This window comes from Lethenteron reissneri, chromosome 18, assembly GCF_015708825.2.
Source record: "Lethenteron reissneri isolate LAM-NWPU_2019-01 chromosome 18, ASM1570882v1, whole genome shotgun sequence".
NCBI classification, from domain to species: Eukaryota; Metazoa; Chordata; class Hyperoartia; order Petromyzontiformes; family Petromyzontidae; genus Lethenteron; species Lethenteron reissneri.
In genome coordinates, this window is record NC_083796.1 from 12932716 (window position 1) to 12953874 (window position 21159).

General features: G+C 41.7%; 1 protein-coding gene across 1 annotated transcript in view; it reads left to right on the plus strand.

The window, feature by feature from the left end:
* Positions 1-21159, plus strand: part of LOC133343880 (transcription factor 12-like) — a 175356-nt gene that overhangs the window by 73705 nt on the left and 80492 nt on the right. Inside the window, 1 exon segment of the mRNA XM_061553846.1 lies at positions 9546-9613. Coding sequence (XP_061409830.1) covers positions 9546-9613 — 68 coding nt within the window.

Here is a 21159-nt window from a genome sequence, read left to right on the forward strand (position 1 = left end):
ATTCGCGTATTTGAAAATTATGTTGACGCTGGGCAAACCTTGGTGCACAATGGAAAATACTTGAATAATAGCACTTCCACGATGGCGATTCTGCCCACTGTAGTATCCACAGGTGTCGTATATCTTTAAGTTATCGCGTGTGCACCCCGTTCAGCCAATCGGGTGTGACTGTTGTTTATTGCATTTTGAAAGGCAAATAGTATTGTGTCGCGTAATACTAAATAATGCATATATTGTTGAGTTTTAGAAAAGAAACCCTGCGTGGTGAAGAATATTGTTGGGAAAGTTGAATGCTGCGATGGGCCTTGCGGAATTCTGGAGTAAAAGCAACCATAGTGCACATTTAGCTAGATAACAAATAGTCTGCATTCGGGGAATACAAGTGCTTTAAATTCACACAAGATGGAATTAGTGGTATTGTTCGCACGAAGTACTCTGCATCAGTATTGTTAATGCATTTTCATTCAGGCAAAAACCGAATAATACTTTTCTACAGCAAGACGATCGGCAAAGTACATCTTGGTTTTCTTCACCAGCTAAACGAAAATAACATGAATGTTTTTGTTATCTCAGTAAAGAAAATAGATACTAACATGTAAAAAATCAGCACAAAGCAGGCGAAAATCCAGTTTTGTCTTAGCAAAGTGAGAGTGCGTGCGTGTCTGTGTTAGGAATGACATGACATAGATGTTGCTCGTGCGCTCCTGCATGTGAAATGTAAGTTGCCGGTTGAGCAACAGTGCCATATGGCCCAGTACGGCACATTAAACCTGCCAGGGATAATGGATTGCGGGGCCAGGGGCAGAGATTTTGCCCTCCGTCTCACAATCACTCATTGCGGGCGCCTCCTTTGGCGCAGCCCGGGAGAAGAAAAAAAAACCCCGTTGGGCCAAGCCTTGGTGCTTGGACTGGGGGTAGGGGGGGACAGGAGGTGGGGGGGGGGCACGTGGAGGGAGTGTCTGGTGTCAAGGGGCAGGGAAGTTGCTTAGTGTCGGCTCATTCTTATTTATTTTTCGTGTAGCTCCCCCCCCCACCTTTCAAAAATAAATTATTATTAAATATTGCTGCATATTTAAAATGCCTGTGTTGCTTTTAGAAATCCCCAGTTTACTTTTTGGTAATAGCCATCGTTTTATTTTTCTTCAATTATGCCGGTTCACCAATGGGACTCTTTTTTTTCCCCATTTGCCTTTTTGTTTATTAAATATCTTTTCCTCTTTACAGATAATTTTTTCGTCAAAGATTCTTGCTCTGTCTTCAGATGAAGTGGGGAAGTAGGTATTTGCTGCATTGCTGCCCATTTTCTTTTTAACTAAGGTTGATATTATTCCTGCATTAGATCTTGTTCTTGTCTGTCCATCCGTAAGTATGTATGTAGCAGAGCATTACAGTAATTCTAAAAAGATTATCTATGGTAAATAAAATGTGGTTATAAAGTTGTTGCTATGCGGGACTTATCCTGAAGTCAGGGCAAATGTGAATAGTTACCCAAAATCCAGCGTGAAAATGTAAATCCTCGCCCAACATTACCATACGACATCTTTACAAGTGTTGCCATCTCACGATATTACGTTCCGCTTGTGATATTTTGTGAACTGCTCAACACCTAACACTGTTCATCATCGTGAGCCGTGATCAGTCCGCTGCTGGATGAAGACCCGCCACTGTCTCTCTCTGTCCCGCGATGTCACCTTGCACCTGCGCACCAGATGATTCTCAGCGCCTCCATCTCCATGGATGCCATCTCGGATGTGTTCCCTCCCGTGCTGCCACTTGTCATTGTCTATCGTCGGCCATCATCCCTCCCAGCAACAATGTCCTTTTGCCCTGCCCAAGCCCACTTGCGTTTCTTAGCAGTGAAAGCGATTTCTGTAACTGAAGTGTTTTAAAATGATGCTCCTCTTTCCGTCTCTCAGTATAACTCCAAGCACAAACCTAAACATCCTTTATGCACCGTATGGTGTTTGTTTAAATGTATTTATTTTTCCATGCTTACCATCCACGTCATAGCAGGTAGTGTATGCATTAATTTAAACAAACTTCTGAGGTCAACATTTTTTGGTAAGCATTACAGAATCTATGGATGTGTGTGCCTTTTTTCAGTTCATATGTAGATTGACTTACATGTGATGTTGCTTTGAAGAGGAATTTTGGTTGTCTGCCCCACAACTCGGTCCCTACTGCCCCCCCCCCCCCACCAATACTGTCCCTGTACAACACTACTGTTCATGCAATGTTACTGTTCCCCTCCTGCCAATACCGTCCCAACTCCCCACTACTAACTATCTCCGCTCACCAATGCCGACTATCCCTGCCCACCGTTATTGTCCCCACCCACCAACTCCTGTCCCTGTTCATCGCTCCCTCCTGTCCCCACCCACCATTATTGATCCCGCCCACCACTACAACGACACCTCCCACCATCACCCAAACAAGCCAACCACGGTGGGGAAGGGGTGGGCCCTAAACAAGTGAGAATAGGGCCTTAAATAAGAAGGGGCACAGCCTGAAAAGGAAAAGAAGGTGGGGGGGGGGGGTAGCACTTAGATTAGTACAGGTGTGGTACCTAAAGAGGAAGGTGTCGGAGCCGAGAGATGTTGAACTTCTCCCTTGATTTAAGGTGATACAGAAGAAATTGGGTGTGCCACGGCAAGATGTTAACTACCTCACCTGGTATACAGGAGGTCGTGGGTTCGATCCCGACCCTGACGCCTCCTGTATATTTGGAGTTTGCTTGTCTCTCTCTCTCTCCCTGTGGTCACGTGGATTTTTCTTTGGGTCTTCTGGTTTTTCCCTCCACGCTTAGAATCAAACACGCGTTTAGAGTATTTGGCTGCTATAAATGCCACTTTGGGCTATCATTTGTGGCCATGTCGCTTCTGAAAAAGAGCTATATAGCTCTGGGCTTTTCCTGGTAAAATTGCAAATAGCTCATTGAATCAAAAGACGTGCAGCAGGCAGGAAACCTTTAGTGCTGTAAATGCGGCTGCAGGCCAACTAGCTTTAAAGCATTGTCTTAAAATACGCATACCCTCGCTTGCAATACGTACTTCAACATCGTTTTAAACCCATTGCCAATGTCTCTTTAAAAAGAAACTGTTGTCCTTCATAGAAGGGACACTATTTGGTTATTTAATAGTAATGTCAATAATTCAACAACAACACAATTTCAGCTTGCATAGCAAGAGAATATCATATCAAGAAGCCATAGAAAAACGAAATGTACAACTTGTTAAACTCATGCTGGATGAAATGCATTTTAGTCACAGCGGTTGTTTGACCATACTGCCCTATGCTGATCAGTGCAGGTTGGTCAAGAGGATTTTTCAGTATGAAGAACATTGTTTTATAAAATTACTTATGAGATGGTATCTCCGTGGATCAATTCCGTGTTGTGGATTTGGGCTCTGCATACCTATCAACCCCTTATCAGTGCCTACCTTATTACAGACCAATTCAGACCTTATTGGTCACCCCGTGCCCTTAAAATTCTCAACTTTCATCCTACAAAGTCCATCACAAGGTAGAAACAAACAAATAGACAAAACATGTTTTTCCCGGTATTGAAACGGACGTATTCCGTATGGACCTGAACTCAATTTCCCCTGTACACGAATTCGGGTAAACCGTATGTTTTGACAGGTAGGTATGACTGGCATCAGCAATAGCGCAAACTCATGTGCGAGGAGAAGCATTTAAATCAGTCTGCTCATTAAAAATGTGCTGAGCGATGAGAACACTGACCAACCAATTCAATTATAATTAAATGGCTTTCGAGGATAATAGGTATCTAATATACTGGTTTTAATATAAGGCGCAGTCATCATGCACTTAAGCCGCGTGTGTCTGATATCTGCCTAGCGTGTGGGCACCTGCTGCAGTGTGAGCATGCGTACCTGCATGCATGTGATAGGCATGTTGAATGTGCTTTTGTGTGTGTAAACCTTGGGGTTAAAATCACATGCAAAATATAACAAGCTTGGCATTTGCCTAGAGACTTGATGGTGGTAACATGGGCTGCTGAAGAGGATATGTGTGGAAATATAATGAGGTACACATGGCGTAAAAATGTCAGTGATAAAATCGTGGTAATTTATTTTAACAAGTCAAAGAGTTTGCCAAAACACTGCTGAGCATGCATACTTTCCAGTGCATGAAAGAAATCTATTCTCCTGTTTTAATTTAACATTTTACCGGTTTGTTTTTCTCTATATTAAATACAACAATAAAATAATGCAAAAAAATCCAACTTCAGTTTATTAATTTCGTTTTAAAAATATGTTGCCAAGTTTTTTCATTGGTAGTCAAAACATTTTGCAAATTATATGTATGGAATAAAATGATAAAACAATATCTCTGGAATGTTCGGGTTGTTTCAAAGGCCCATTTTTATCTGATAATCATGAGAGAGAATAAGTGCGATCTTGGGGCTCACTATTTTATATAGTTGTGCAGTCACATCGCGGATGTCACTGTAATGCCGGCTCTAGAGAGGCACGGCGTGCGATGGATGTATTGACATCACGTGCACCACGTATGTGGGTGCAGTACAGGCCCTAGAGGGGTTTGGTGAGCACTGATTGACAGTGCTGGATGGCACCACGCTCTGCGTGCAGTGCCGACCCCTACAGGATAGGGTGTGAGAGTGCTGGCCATAGAAATGGGTTTACCCAGGGCCATGGCACTCTGGTTGACCCCGAAGGACACGTGCCTGGTAAAGTCGACACAGGGCCCCCAGGTGGGGGCTAGGCGTGGTCACGTGTCAGGGCCCAGATCCTGCTCGAGGCTTCTCGAAGGTGCTCGTGGCTAAGGGTGGAGCCAGCCTCACCACGGAGGATATAAGCCGGGCCCTCGAGAGAGACCGGCTGCTGTTGTTCATCCCGAAGAATCTACGTCCTAGAAGAGTCACCAACACGTGGACCTGGACCCAAGCTGGGGGTCCTGTCCGTTGTAGCTACTCCCAGTGTGATTAGTGTGGTTAGCCTGGTGGTCCACCACCACAGGTTGTTATGTGGTGAAGGGGCAGTTACCCCTTTGTGTTGGTATCAATAAATGTGTTGCCTGCAAAGAGTACGTCTGCGACACAGTTGAACTCACTACAGTTGTATACAATGTAAACATGTTTTTGTATCGTGCAGAGTTATGTACAATTAATATCACTTCTCAAAGCCGCCTTCAATCGCCACATGCGCGTACATTGTTTGTTATGTTGACCACATCCGGCTGTGCTATTAAAGGTCATATTTTGATCTTGGGGAAATGTGTAAAGATACTTTTCCTGGAAAAGTGGACAAGACATCGCTGCATATAATATCTTACGAGCTTATGTTTATATTAGATGTAATAACATACTGCAGAATTGAGGATGAAGAGAATTCAACAATATATTATAAGCTCACAAATAAAAGCCTTGGGCATTGAATTTTGGATGTCTGAGTGCCAGCAATTCGAACGTGTTCACATGTACTTATGTAGCCTACATGTTGATTTTGCCAGTGATGGTCACAAAGGAACAGCAGGCATGTACCAAATCTAAATTCTTTTGCTCTATATATGCAAAGTTTTCAAGTGGACCACACCAGACTTGAAACCGGTACACCACCAAATTTGACAACCTTTATGATTTTCTTTGGTGCATGTCCTGCCTTGTGAATCTAAAATTCGAAAATTTTTTTTTACACCTTTTCACCTTTACTCAACAAGCATTTTATCGCTACTTGGCGGAGAAAATATAGGAAATGTGGCAAAGCATAACAGGAAGCAGGTGCAATCCTTAGCTGTAGCTCTAGGCTAAAGAAGCTTTTATTTTGGCCGGATGGATTGTATGCAGTCTCAAGGATTTTATGACCCATTCCTTATGTGCACGATAGGTTTGTAAAAAATATAGATTTTTGTTTGACTTGTAAGAGTTTTCTTCCTGTATATTGTCATAGCATGGAAAGAGTTGCTGTTTTGCTGCTTGGTGTTGTGGAGTTTTTGTTTATAGTGGACAGATGTTTTTGGTTTTCATCACAAAGTGATGTAGTATTTATTGTCACGTTTGCGATGTGTATAGTACGTAATTTCAGTGAACGTTTTTCTCTCTGGTAACAATGTGCATGCAACGTTATTTTTTAAAGTGGGTTGTAGCTCTCTAAAAATCGTTAAGGGGTTGCTGGTTAAAAAGAAGAGTCAAATCTCTTGCTTTGTTTTAAATAATGTTAGGTTATATTCACTTGTATAAGATAAATACGTTTATTAGCATATGCAATTATTGCAGAATAAAACGGACCTCGAATAAATATTGCTACTCATTAGGCAACATCATTTTCTTTCATTCGAATTTTATTTCTACAGTAACTTATTGATCAGTGGCGCTGCCTCCTAAAACGGCATTTTATAGAGCCTAGGCACTTGATGGCAATGACATTTTAAACACATTTGCACACCTCACGAGTAGCATTAGGTTGCATGATCACATTGTTTATATTATGCTAAATATACATTTACATTACTTTACAAATGTTTGTTGCATAGATTTATTACATTTTCTCCAGAGCAACCATTCTACTATGAAACCCATGCCCGCACACCACCACGTTTTTTCAGTTCATAAGGTGTGCTTATTTATTTAGCTGCAGAGGGCAGCGTGAACGAGGAACACGAGATATATTAGGTGAAGGAATGGCTCATCGTGTGATTCATTTTCCAGGCAGGTACCACCGCCTGTAGTTCCCCGTAAATTTTGATGACTGGTTGGAATTAGAATTCTTTAAGTGTGGCTGTTGCCTGGGGGCCGGAAGGTAGCGTTTGGGGCGAAACAGGCTCATATGTTTCCCATTTGCCAAACTGCACTTGTTATTTGACCTATTGCCCATTTGGGCCCCTGTCTGAAATTACCCCTTCTACAGGTGCTTTCGTATTCATCACTCACTTGCAACCGGGAGGCGGGGGGGGGGATGTTGCTCTCGCTTCTTGGTTGTTTTAGAATGCAATCCAATGACTTGGGCTTTTGCTTAATTGCTTGTGGGTCAAATTAGGTGCTTTTTAATGACACTTCTCGAACAGTCGAGCCATGCCTCAAAGAGGACGTTTGTTACGATGTAGACAGTCGGGTTGCATTTTATTGTGTTTTTTTCAGGGTTGTATTATTCGTAATCGGACCAGTCTGTGCATAGAATTGATGTGGTCCGTTGGGGATCAGATCGTATACTCATTGGATGTCGGATTTGTTTGATTGAATAATGGCTGGAATTAAAATACGAGTCAAGGGTGACCTCGGTATATCATTTGTCAGTGGCTGTTAAAATGAGTACCATTGTGGCATCAGCAGTGGTTTTCTATGCATAAACTATCGCCTGCATTGGGAATCTACAATGTCCACCACACAGCTACGTGTAGATAAATGTGGCCGTATGTTTTTTTGAACATGGAAACTATTTTCCTTCTATCTAATGAGGAAGAACTTTTAACAATACATTTTGAAGTTATACTTGGAGATGATAACATGATTGATGACATTGAATATACAAATAGTGTTGGTTTTATTGATAGCGCATCTCCACTGTTATTGTTACAGACTAAACCAATTTGCATTTTCCGTGTGGCACTTCCTCCAAACTCCGAGTCCCTGCCCTTGCATCTCATTCCCCCCTCCTCCTGCGTCTTATTTCCTCTTCCCCCCTAGCCCACTAACCTCATCTACACCATCCTCAAACTACATATTGCAAAATGATGAAAATGTAGTTTTGCTCTGTAATTGCAAGTGGGGTGTTTGAAAACAAAAGGTGGGCGATAAAGCATGCCACAAGCACACATTTGTAATTATTTATTTGAATGGAAGTTTTGCATCGATGTGTGATTTGACACTGGAAAGTCAGGGTTAGCCACACAAGCCCACAGTGGATCAATGTGTTTGTTGTGAATTGGGATTTTCATTAACTCTTGTTTTCTTCCCCAGTGAGAGAATTTTGTCATGGAATGTGTGCTACATTCATTGATTACACAGATATCGCAGAAATGCAAGCAGCATTTTCTATACAATGCCTGCAGGCACATGCTGCATAGTTGCATAATATTCAATCTGCTGTGTATCGGCTCTTGAGATGGGGCTGTCCGTTCCTTCTCTGCCCTGGCATTGTGAAGTCCATTCTTGCTCGTTTCTGGCTGATAACTCAATTTCATCTCAAGGGTCGCGTGCCACTAACTCCGAGGCTTCTGTGTTGTGCTCTATTAGATCTTGCTTTGACATGGAATGAATTCTATTTGTACAAGTGGGAGCACACATGTAAAGAAGAATAGAATATATAATTTAGTGGATGGCCCGAATAAAGGCTTGATTTTCGAAAAGAATGGATTTGTTTTTACACCACTACAGGGCATGGGAGTTGATGTTGAAAACCTGATACACAGGAACCTTCGAATATACCGATACACAATGGATGTGAACAATGACCATAATTAACATCGGTGTTGTTGAAGGTTAATCTACTGTCTGGTATATGAGATGTTGCACTCAACAGATTTTCAACATGTTGCCTTAGTCAGGTCTAACGTTGATCGCAAAGACTTGATGATGTGTCCATCCCCCACCTCCTCTGATACTCCGAGGTAGTTATATCCGGTTTGCATAGTTATATCCATTGATAGTAAAATAACCATTTGACCTGGGTTTCAACTCTTTGATCTTGAGCAAGGATGAATGCTGACTACACCAGTTCAGTCAAGTACAGGTGCATACACGTGTAGGCATAATGATTTCTTGAAATACAAAGCTTGTCTGCTCAGAACATTGGATAAAAGTGGGGTGATCTTGGTTAATGACTTAAAAGCATGCAACCAGCAGGCAATGGTGATTATTCATCTGAGTATTTTCTAGGCCATTTAACATTTTAAAACGAAGACGTATACTTTCAGTTTTTTTGTATTGAAAATCAGTAAACATGAATGTTATCCTTGTGGAGGGAAATTTACAGCATTTAAGAGCATTGGACTTGAAAGCATGTCGTTGCGTGTTGTTTTTAAGCAAGAGACTCTAAAACGAACCTTTTACAATTTCATAGAATCCTTCCATTTTTATTGTTACATTCACAGTGATGTTTAAATTGTTCATTATATATTAAAAATATTTATAAACTTCAAAAAGAAACATTGGCAACACATTGGTGACTGCTTATGAACTGTGCAGTGTGTTTGTAAACGTTTATCTTACAGAGAACAGCAGGTGCCATAAGAAAGCTGTTTTTCGTGCTGTATTACCGTCGGTGCAATGCAATGCCGAATCTGTATCATAACGACAGATGAGAATGTGAAAGCCAGTGAAGTAAAACTTATACGGCTAACGCGCGTTGTGGGTTTACTCTCCAACACACCGATGTGCTGTACTAGTCACGAATTAGACAAACCTTACTTATTGGCCATGTCTGGTGGTGGCGGATTTAACGACACACATTTACGCGATCTAACCCTGCAAAACCTCTTGTGGAAAATATTGGTCGTGAAAGCCGACGTGTTACACTAACGTGTATGGTATTTGTTTCTCCCTACCCTTATTTTTGCATCCATAGGTAAGGCATCAGAGCGAGGACATTATTCATCATACAGCAGAGATCCTTCGATGCCCAGTTGCCATCAGGTACTCTTGAATATGCCTCATTCACTGTCATGAAATCTTGCAATGCATGTGTTTCCTTTGCTTCACGGTTTAACCGACTGGCATGAAGATAAAACTCTCACAAATCAATACGTAATTTTTTTTATTTTCAAAGCCATGAGGATTTGTCATCTGGCTGTCATTGGTGTTACGTGTGCGAATGTATTGCCTTGTCTTCTGTTCTGAATAGATGGCAACCGCTTCAGATTTGTTTTTTTACAGGATTCCTGGTTGTGCAATGGGAGATGTCATTGCTCTTTATCTGGTTATTTACTTGGTATCGGTCCGCATAACTTAATATGCACAGCACTGCTGTTATTTGGCCATTTTCCGATTCGAGTTGTGATACAGTTACAGGTGTGTGCATTTTAAACGAGTAGTAAATATTCGTGAGTGAAACACAAACAAGATTTAGCATTTTCACATGTTAGTTAACTTTGCAACAAAAACACGGACAACGTAATTAGTTTTGAATAATGCATCCATCATTAACCACTTCAGCTGACCATTTTGGAAATTTTTGTCTGTCACCTGTTTGAGAGCCTTTTTGTGTGCTGCTGCTGCTGCTGCTGGTGGTGGTGATGATGATGTGGTGATGTGGTGGCGGGGGGTTAGCACAGGGATAACATGGCAGGGAGAAGGGGAGAACAACACAGCGGCATAGCCCGCGACTAGCAACGGGGTCCCAGCATCAACAATCAACCCTTGGGACATCTGGGGAAGTCGGGACCATCGGACCATTTCATCAACAAGTCCCAGGGGCAGCCACGGCAGAAGCGAGGAGTTCCAGGACAGCCACGGCTACAAACGAGGCCCGGGAGAGAGATGGGCAGCGGTGCCGTTGAGAAGCGAGTAATGTGGGCACTGAGGTCAGTTATGGGTCAGGAGGTGGTACGGGGATTAGGGTAAGGGAAGAGGGAAAAGAACAAAAACCACATTGTACGGCGAGAATAAAAATACAACTGGAGCGGCAGGGGAGGCAGAGGCGATGACCAGGCATAGTTTGGGTTGGGTAGCGGCAACTTCATTGCTGCAAAGGTAACTTGCATCATCATCGTGCAGGGATGATGATGATGGTCAAGAATAGTAATGGAGAGGCAGCAAAGGAATTCAACGCATCCCAGGGGTATATCCAACAAGGAGGTGGAATGATGAATCAGGTTCATATGCTTAGTAGATTATTACATCGCAGGGTCATGAGAGATGGCGAGGGCTTCGGAAGGCCTTCATCCATCAGTGCAATTATCATTGTTAATGATAATCTATGTTTATCGATAGATTCATAAGGCACATAATGCATGTGGGTAATATGCCTAAGTTATGCGTAAAAAAATGACAAAAAAAATTCTTATGTTGAGAAACAATATATGTAATAGATCACATCTTAATATTTAAAGAATTTCGATTTTTAAACACAATTTCACGTGTATGTGCACATTGAAACTGGAAAACTATTTTTTAAATGAGTACATAGGTTAAATATATCCAAAATGTCAACTGTCATGTGTGATTTAACAGGACATTTTTTTACAGGCAGTATATGGGTTTCCTTTTATATATCCTTGATAAGTGGTTTTAACATAAAAGCCGTGTCTTCAGAACGAAACCAGCTATTAAAATGTCCTTAGACATCTTCTCATTTAATTCTGTTTAGCTTCCAGCTGCATACCTTGCAGCCCTTTAAGCCAATCCTCAGACGATTCTCAGAGATGGTAGGGGGGGGGGGAGTTACGGTTGTGGCTGAAAAATAACGTGTTTGTTTATTATATTTTTTTATATGATACTGAATCGTTTGTCAAGGTGACAGATTATAAGCACGTTTTAGCGTGTTGATATCCTTGCTGTTAAATGGTGGGAACATTTGAAACTTAGAATTTTGCTTCTTTGATGTCGAATATCTCTACGAGAAGGATTTGTTAAACGTGCAATGGCTGAGCTCAGTAACCTGGCTGGCAAGACTGGAGAGTTTGAGAGAGAAAAAAACCCAAGCTGTTAATTTATATCCAGTGTGCCGTGTGATATGAGAATACAAATTAAACACAAAAACATCGAGTGAAGCACCTGCATATGCAATGGTGGCTCAGGCATGCTGGGAAGGCATCGCTATAATGATATTTGGATCATTTGGTGATGTGGAGTTGCTTAATATTCAAATTATCATTGTTTATTTTTTGAAACAGCAAAACGACAGATTGAAAAACAGTCATATTCCCTCTATCTTATACGTTATTTTGCGTGTCGACCGTGGTACACGGGGAATGAATGAAACTCCCCACAATTAGCCAAATGAGCCACCACTGGTATTTCCCAGAGTACACACATTCATTCTGGCCAATGCAGCTAATTGAACGACAACTTTCTGAACAAATTGACTTCAAATGTGCCAACCACAAGTGACCTGGGGCCTTCCGCAAAAAACGTGAAATCGTTTTGTTACATTAATTTGGGTAGAACAGTGTTTTATTCAGTGAAAGCATGCACGTCGATAATTTACTACGTCTCTTACGTCATATTTATTATTTAAGCTTTCATTAGCTTTCTGTTTTAACTCGGGAGTTTCTCAAATTTCAGTTCTCATGACCCACCACCACAGTGTTATTCTTCTTGAATCCATTGCCTCATTGTTGGTCATGAGAACTCGTTTGAAAAGCTTTAGTTTTTACCCATTGCAACCAAGGCTTCGGTTAACTGTTTGCAACCCATGATGGCAAACATTTAAACTCATACGCTGTGTCTACAAAAAACAACCCCCCCCCCCCCCCCGCGTATAGCCTAAACAGACTGTTGGGGCAAGTGCTGTTTGCGAGCAGCACCTATGAAGGCCGGCACAGCACATGAGGGTGGTGGGTGAGCATCACCACCATGCCCGGCTGCCTTTGTTACCTTAATGGCGATGTTTACGCACCGCACCAGGTACACATTTGAGGCCGAGTCGACCTTGGGGAGGCCCATGACCGGTTCAAATAATCGTAACTGGTGTTGGCCTCGAGCGAGAATCGAACTCAAGTTGCCGGGTTCGTCGTGCAGTGCACTAACTATTGCGTTCCTGTTCCCCATACTAATTACACACACACACACGTGGTATGCAGATATTTTCTTTAGCTAATTAACTTTCATGATGGTATGGTAATAAAAAAGCAAATCGTTCAATTTTACAAATATTACTTTTAATTTGAAAAGCAAAATTTTTCATAAATGTTTTGGATAATCAGCGATGTGTAGCAACATTACAAAACCAAAACGAATAAGATAGCCACGTAAGTTATGAATATTTATGGGGGAGGAAAAAAATATTTAAAACAAGGAAATGTAATGCAGGTAAATCCCGATGTTTGACGAGGACTCCTGCTGCGTCGAGTAAATCCATTACCAAATAATCAACGCGCTCCATTACGCCCTGCTGCATTTTTAAGGCACACACACACACGCAAAATAGCGTGGCATTGGGCCTTATAGCCCAGAGTCTCAGCCGAGCCATTGTGTATCTCGAGTGTTTGTGGCTGTACGGCTACGAGGGGTTATGGCAATGGCTGAAATAATTGACTGAAAAAAAATTGTGCTACATTCCTTCGCTTGTCTCCCTGTTCACGGTCTTCTACTAAGAAGGCCTTAGGGCTGTGTATCGATACACTGGACACCACAGCCTGGTGTCGAACACCTAACATAATCTGTGAGATCACCAGGGAGTGGTTTATTACTGGTGTTGTGTGTGATGTGCACTCCTGAGTGCAGGGTATAATAGCTGTACACCATATCTTGTGGGAAATCGAACCGCGCAAATGAAGTAATTAAATGAACAGATACATTCCCAGACTTGACCTCTGGTGTCTGTGATCTTGGTACATGGCCCGGTATCTCTTAAAAGATGAGAAGGCTCTTTAGCTTTGGTGACGGAGTGGGATGCCCCTTAAATTACCCACCCATTCATCCATCTGCATGGGGGTGTGTGTGTGTGTGTGCAGTGGGGAGCGGTAGTGTAGTGGTTAGCGCGCTGCGCTACCAGCCCGAAAACCCGAGTTCGATTCCCGCTCACGGTCAACATAGATTATCTGAACCGGTCATGGGCCTCCCCTAGGTAGACTCAGCCTCAAATTAGTACCTGGTGCAGTGTGGAAACATCACCACTGGGGAGACAAAGGCGGCCGGGCGTGGTGTTGGCCACCCACCCCCTCGTGTGCCGTGTCGACCTTCATAGGTGCTCACACACAGCACTTGCCCCAACAGTCTGTTCAAGCTATACGGGGGATCTTTGTCTTTGCTGTACGTTTGTGTGGGGTTTCGGCTTCCGCTGGCAACACAATGGCTCCCTTTTTATTTTACGCACGTAGTGGGGAAATGACAGTGCATGCTAGGCATCCCTATGGGGCTGCTAAAAGTGTGGCTTAATTTACGAAGTTCTTATGAGCAGAATATGTGCGTTGTGCTTGTCAATGGACGTATTCCACCTTTGGCTCATGGAAGGGTAGGTTAGTAAGCATTTTTAGCAGCTTAATTGAGTTTGTCTCAAAAACTGTCATCGCACGTGGGAAATCTGTCTATTTAATCGTTGTAATCGCCACGTGGTTCATTACTTTATTGATCATTAACTGTAGATTGAGCATATAGACTTTGGAGTTAATATATTACTAAAGCGCATTTTTGTCTCGCAAAGATGTATTTGAAACTTCAAAGAATAGCAAAGGATATTTTTCCCCCATGTGTTCTTAACGAGTATAGTCCGTGCAGGTACTTGCTTGGCGGTGTAGTGATAAAATTGAGGAGAGAGTTTAAATACTTTTTAGATATGTAAGCGGATGTGATCGTGGCACTGCAGGTTTTAGTCAAATTCAACTCCGAATGGGTTGAAACGTGATGATCAAAGCATTTAGAGAACAGCAAATACAATTTTTCCTCAGACTCTAATTGGTTATCCTACAATAGCCTCGGATACCATTTTATAATATAATTTCATAGATGTGGTTTTAACATAAGCTTAACACAATTACTGTTCATTCTCATCCTTATGTTATGAGACACCCATCATTTGTGTGTTATACATTAATGCGTATAGGTAATGTAATATAATTGAATACCACAGAGGAATTCCCATGATTTTTAGATATGGCATTAATCTCCAGGCTTCGAAATGGCACCTTTGCAAAAGTGGTCAATGCAGGAAGAATTTCACGTTACATAATCATGCCGCAGCGCAGAAATAGAATTAGGTAAGCTACGATTTGGCACCATTGCAAACACCCTGTGCTCGTGTGTTCGTGAATTTTGCACTCCACCGTCCAACGTAAGCCCTCATTTTTAGCCCAAAACCCAACTTAGCGCATCACGAAACTAGCACAGCATCATATCTAAGCCAATAAATATGCCGCTGTGTGGCATATGTTACTGGTGTGGACGTCGTGGGCAATTATGGACTCGAAGGAGGGCTTTTTGGCGTCGCAGACCTGATGGCATTGTTTGTCTACAGTATGCCCGCTTGCCAGCAGCAGCTGCAGAAATAACATCGCTCGTAATTGCCGCGCACGTTCTCCGTGACCACCGCAGCAATTACGTCGGGAAACTCGCTCTCAAGGTGTTCTGTCACTGCGGGCTTTTTTTGCCGAGCTTCTCAAGATTTAAGGCCTTTAATGCGTCCGTTAATTGACCATTGCCGCCAACGTCCTTTGCTCAGTCACCGCGCAGGAAATCTCCCAATTGTGTTTGTTTTGCGTGCGCTTTGGACGTCACCGAGTGGGAAGTGGGGAGGGAGGGAGGACGCCAAAATGCCTTTGGAAACTGATGCTCTTTCCTGGCTTTCAGGGGTCCCAGACAGAGGGACAACAAATCTGGTCCATGGCAGCTGCTGCTTTGTTTTTGCTTGTTTACTTTTTTTTGCCAAACGAATGCAAATTAGTCCGATAATTTAATACCTTATGATAACATGTTACATTCCTTATTCAAATCGTCTCTCTTTGGAACACGCAGGGTATGATTCTATTACTTTAGTGAAGTTGACTATTGGACTGTACAGTCTCAAATCGGTTATCACGCTAAAACCCACCAGCCTGTATTTTCTCCTTTTTTTTACATTTAAATAAGCCACAAAGATTAACACTGCCAGTAAAAATAGAAAAGTACCATTAAATGATAATGTATAATTAATGTTTGTTACAAAGCGGTTTACGGTACCATGTAACTAATTTTATGGCAGCCACTTTATGGAAATCATCCAAGGCATGCAGGCAATGGGATATGAAAATTCTACATTTATCCAAGCAGGTTTTTAAAAGCACGTTTGCACAGTTTGCCCTAAACCTTCAATAATCCAAGCTTGCACCGTCACTGATTACGAGTGCATAAGGGATTCCCTGTTAGTGTGTGCACATGACTGAAGTATACTCACAGGTGTCACCTGAGCCTCTGCAATCTTAGCCTCTCGACGACTGCATCGGAGATAAATTGGAGGCGCATGCATACACGTGTAAACAGAATGATTCCCTATTAAGCCTGGCAAGGCTGACATGGGGATAGAGGGCGGCTTTCGTGTCGATCAGCGGCACGCAATTTGCATGAGCAGGGCCCTCGTAGGAGCCGTAGACGCTGTTGGGAGAGACCGTGGCTGCCCGGTGAACGGCCTGCCGGGAGCCCAGGCACATTGCTGACATCATAAATCACCAAAGAGGCGGTGCATGTGACGAACATTCGCAGCACGTCTGCGCGAAGTCGTCGACAAAAATGCTCTGGCTATACGAGAAGCGAGCTCACAGCCAGAGTATGTGTGCTGATCTGTAATTCAAGCCAGCGATTGATGAGAAAACCGTTATTTGCCTAAAATGGCGCCATTGCTTCATTTTCCCCGCTTGGCGGCCATTTCTGGAAGTTTACATCAAGCCGACTGATTAATCGCAGCAGTAAGCACATTTTCTCCATGGTTGCGGTTTGTTGTGGTGTTTGAAGTTTTTTTACTTATTTGTTTTTTTTCCCCCCTTCATAAAAAGCGCCAATGCCTGTTCATTAGCGGGTAGAGCAGATGTCTTTCTTTGTAATGCGGCCAAGTTTCTCCATATTATCGTAGGCACAATTTATAATGTAAGCACTGAAAGTAAAAAAAAAACTTTCTTTTCAGCTGTGCATTTTATTTAACTGTTAATCATTTAGTTTTTACACGTGCGGTTAGGTCTGCATTTAGTTATTTAACTTAAAAGAATTAACCCTCCAGTGAAAGTGTGCGAGTAAAATTTTTTACCTTGTGGAAATATTTGTTTTCAAAAAATGATGATGAGCCTGTTGTTAATTATAAGGACATTGCGTTTGATTTGAACGTCCTCATTTTATTGTTATAAATGTGGTGTAGTTAACAATTTAACTGTGGTTTGACATGAAAGCTATCAGGTACTCGTGACAACATCTTGAAATAGCAAATGGATGTTTCCTACATTGCCATCATTTGTTGAATCCTCACAAGGTACCACATTCAGTTGTCACTTGTCAATGAGTGTTTAGTAGTGTATGTACAATACCAATCCTTTCAACAGGAATATTGCCAGGCTTCAGATGTATAAAATCTGAATTTGCTCGAATATCCTTTTCCTACATTCTTTCATTCACATTGCAATATTTATCATTTTTTTCGTTTCATGTTGAAAATTGCTGGCAATATTAAATTGAAATTGGTTGCCATAAATGAGTATTGCATTATATACATAAATATAACTTGTGCATTTAATTGTGCTCTTTATATAATAATTGTTAAATTGCACAAGGTGTCATGTGGCTGTATGTCCTAAGAAGATGCATTGGAACCTTAATAAAGATGATACTGCGAGGAAAACTAAGGGAAGAGGAAGAAAACAGATCAGTTGGTGGAATAATGAGCAGTTACATGTATGAATGTTGAACTTCTTTCGCACTATACAAAGCCAACCATGCCAATCAGAGGTGTGAATGAGACTCCATGAGACACTAAATAGATAAAATTGCAACCCTTTTATATTTCATCACTCATCACAATACGACTGCAATTCCGCATTAGACCCTGTCATGCACAACAAGAAACATTTAGATTATTGTACAAGCTAAAAATTGCAAATTTATATCATCAACTGAGTCAGGTCCTTGAACACTGCTCATCGCTAAATATTTGTTTGTTGCGATGCTTTTTTTAGCAAGTAGTTGCACAGTGGAAAGGGTCGCCTTCCGCTTTTTTAATTAGCAGGCTCAGACTGAGCGAGTGATGGAATTGACCACACAAGTAAACTTCGAACGCAAGGATGCTGCAAGCCACGTGAGCGCTGCAAATACCCTCACTTACATGTTTAAACAAAATTAATTTCCGCGTGACTAGCTCGAGTTTATTTCAGCCAACTGAAAGATGAAGGCCCTGGTGGAGTTTCCAATCGTCAACATTACTTGCGTTGATTCTTAATCCTTGTTTTTTTTAAGTGACTTTTTTTTTATTGTATACACAGGCACAGTGTCCAATGCTGTTGCGCCCCCCCCCCCCCCCCTGAGCAGTGTTGCTGACATTATTGCTAGATTTTTTTGTCTTTCTCCCTCTTTTTCATTCATGAAGAGGAGACTCCTCCTGCCCTGTGGTGTTCACTGCCAGTCTTGTGCTCCACGAGGGGATTTAAAACGCAGTCGTCTAATCCCCCCCCCCCCACCTCTTGTCTTCATTAAAAAAGGCCAGGCTACCCATGCCAAATGGTGGCACTCAGCCACCTGCATCGGTTAGATGACTGCTTGTTTTGCAGTAACTTCCACTTTTTGACTGGGACAAATGGAAAGTTTTTTTGTCAAAAATAGTTATGTATCTTATCTACCAGCAGCACAGAGGTTACTGAAATAGAAAAGTTAAAATCGCATGGAATTTAACGTGTGATATTTATAACGCACTTTTTTCCTCTTTGAGAAAAATACCGTGGTTCTGTGCTGTGTAGCTCTCCGGCGTGTTTTGTTTCAGAGGGGAAATGTGGAATATGTCGAACAACAATAACCTGAAAATACATTGGATTAATACGTGTACATATGGACATTAAGAAGCCCAGATTACTCTTCTGCAAACGAGTATAACAATGTTTATTAACATCTCCTGCCTCTGTTGCCTTGGTGGATTGTAAGCCACGAACAATGTTTGATTGGTAAAGGTAAAACCGGTCTTGGGTTTGCCTTGTCTAAACAAAATGCCGTTCAAAGACATTGGAAGGCCCGAATGCTACAAATGTAGCAACATTGTTCTTTTGAGCATTGTGTGAACTTATACTCCTGCAAAAATGATTAAGCTCAGTGCAACTGTTAAGCACCAACCCTATGGTTTGCGAGTCCAAATGGATCAATGGAAACTCCAGTTGTCTGCGGGTCGATGCTTCCTCTTCTCTGGTATATCCATTAGGATGCGTCACCCGGAAGTGTCGAGCAATTCCGTGTTGGCAATTCTATGGAAATAAGCCGAGATGCGTGGCAATTTCATAATATCTGCCTTTATTACACACTTGTGTTCGCCTTGGAGTTGTTTTCCCAACTATTAGCATACGACCTACTCTTGTTTATCCATGATTGGTACTCCCAGCACATCAATGAGGAAAATAGGAGTTCCACTTTATTGACACATTTGGTCTCATTAGAACCACATTGACCATCTGTGATATTGATTGGTTGTCCTTATACATCCAAGGAATAAAACATGTTTGATAATGTTTAGAAACTTCAAAGATTACAACAAAGCCCCTTTTTTTGCTCTTTAGCACTGCAACCCAAAATCAATTGGTAGATGAACATCTTCTTTATTAACGACTTGGTTTTCATTACAGCGTGATTTTCTGTGCTGTAATTGGCTTCTTGCTAGAAAGTGATAAAAAAAATTGTTTTTATCCATATAGAGTATTTCCCAACATCAATTCTACACATTTTGTCTTCAAATAACGAGGATTTTTTGCTAATATTGCATACATTTAACAAGATAAATTCTGATATTTCAATGTTTTGCTAAGTGTGTTATATAATGTTAAATTGGTATCTTAAAATTGTCCATTGATTACACTGTAACGTTTTTTTGTTCATGGGTAGTAAGTGTTATTTCCTAATTGCTTATGCCTCAAAAGTACAGAAAATGCCTCTTATTCCCCACAAACTTTGCTTTTGTGACCAGGACAGTGATATTTTGAAATTGACCTTTTTTCAATGAGAAAACGTGGTGTGCATTTGTGTCATTCCTTCACGTAAAGTCCTGGTCACAAAAGCAAAGTTTGTGGGGAATAATAGGCATGTTCTGTACTTTTTAGGCATAAGCAAATTAGAAAATAACACTTGCTACCCAGGGACAAAAGTCGTGTTACATCGTGTTTTTTCTGTTCCATTCTGGCTTCAAACTTCTATCACTGTGCTCATAATTTGAATGACATGTGCGTTTCTTGCACTGGTTTGTATTGATCAGCTTTATGCTTTCTGGCTATAGATGCTAACATCTTTTCCATTTTTAGTATTTTCAATTTAATTGTGTAAAAAATAACGCATCGGGGAGTCGGCTTGCCACTAATTTTGATGATGAAATCGTTTGCTATTGCGGTACTCTTTTCTCTTTGTACATTGCGCTTAATTTGCGCAATAGAGAAAGTGAACTTTTGGGTCCCCGTTCTCTTGGAAGTGTATATTTGTAGAAATACATTTATGCAAAGAGGGGGGGGAGGGTGGGGGAGGTCATAGCCGGAACTCCATTCCTATACACAAAAAACACACATAATAGGCAACAACGTGAATGTCGGCTGCGCAAGGTAAACCGTGTGGAATAAAAATAGATGTGGTACCCAAGTGAACCTAAGTTGGAAGCCCTGCGGGGTGACGTGCGGAAACAGAACGTGTGTATTTTTTTTCCCCCTCGTTTGGTCGAAAGAGTTCACTCCGATGTGATGCCTTCAGCTCCGCTACCGATTTATGCGTAACTGTCGCGACCTGTCTTTTGTGGAGAAAAGTGTGCCAGCGACTTGTGAAGGCGTGCAACTTTTGCCAGCTTGTGCAGGGGTGAGAGCCACAATTGTTTAGGTGTCGGGCTTTAATGCTTCACACTGTGAGCGTTTACCTGGCTAAGGCCATCTTATTTAGAGGTGATACAGTTACGCTTCAGTTGCAGATCAAGAATGGATTTTTTTAGCGAATTGCTTTGCCCAATAAATAAAGTTTGCTTAGGCACGCACACATTTCACAAAAGCCCTTTGCTCATCTCTTTCCACTTCGACTCACAGCCTCAGCAGTTTGTTAACCTCAACCCAAATGCGTTAAAAGTAATTGTGCGGGAATATACGACTATTACCATTGCTCTCCATTCTTGTAATGGGATGATATGTTTACATTTCTCACTTTACTCTGATTACTTTATCGATTCGACTCTTATGAAGGGTGCATTTGTGGAACTGCTGGTATTTTGAAGTATGGGGATTGGCTTGGTCTTTAACACAAAATTGTGTACATGGGCTTAGCAATTGTTTGCTTAATTTTCCAGCTGTTTCTAAATGGTTTTTGCACGTGCATGTGCACTTCTCAGAAATCCTATACAAAAAGAA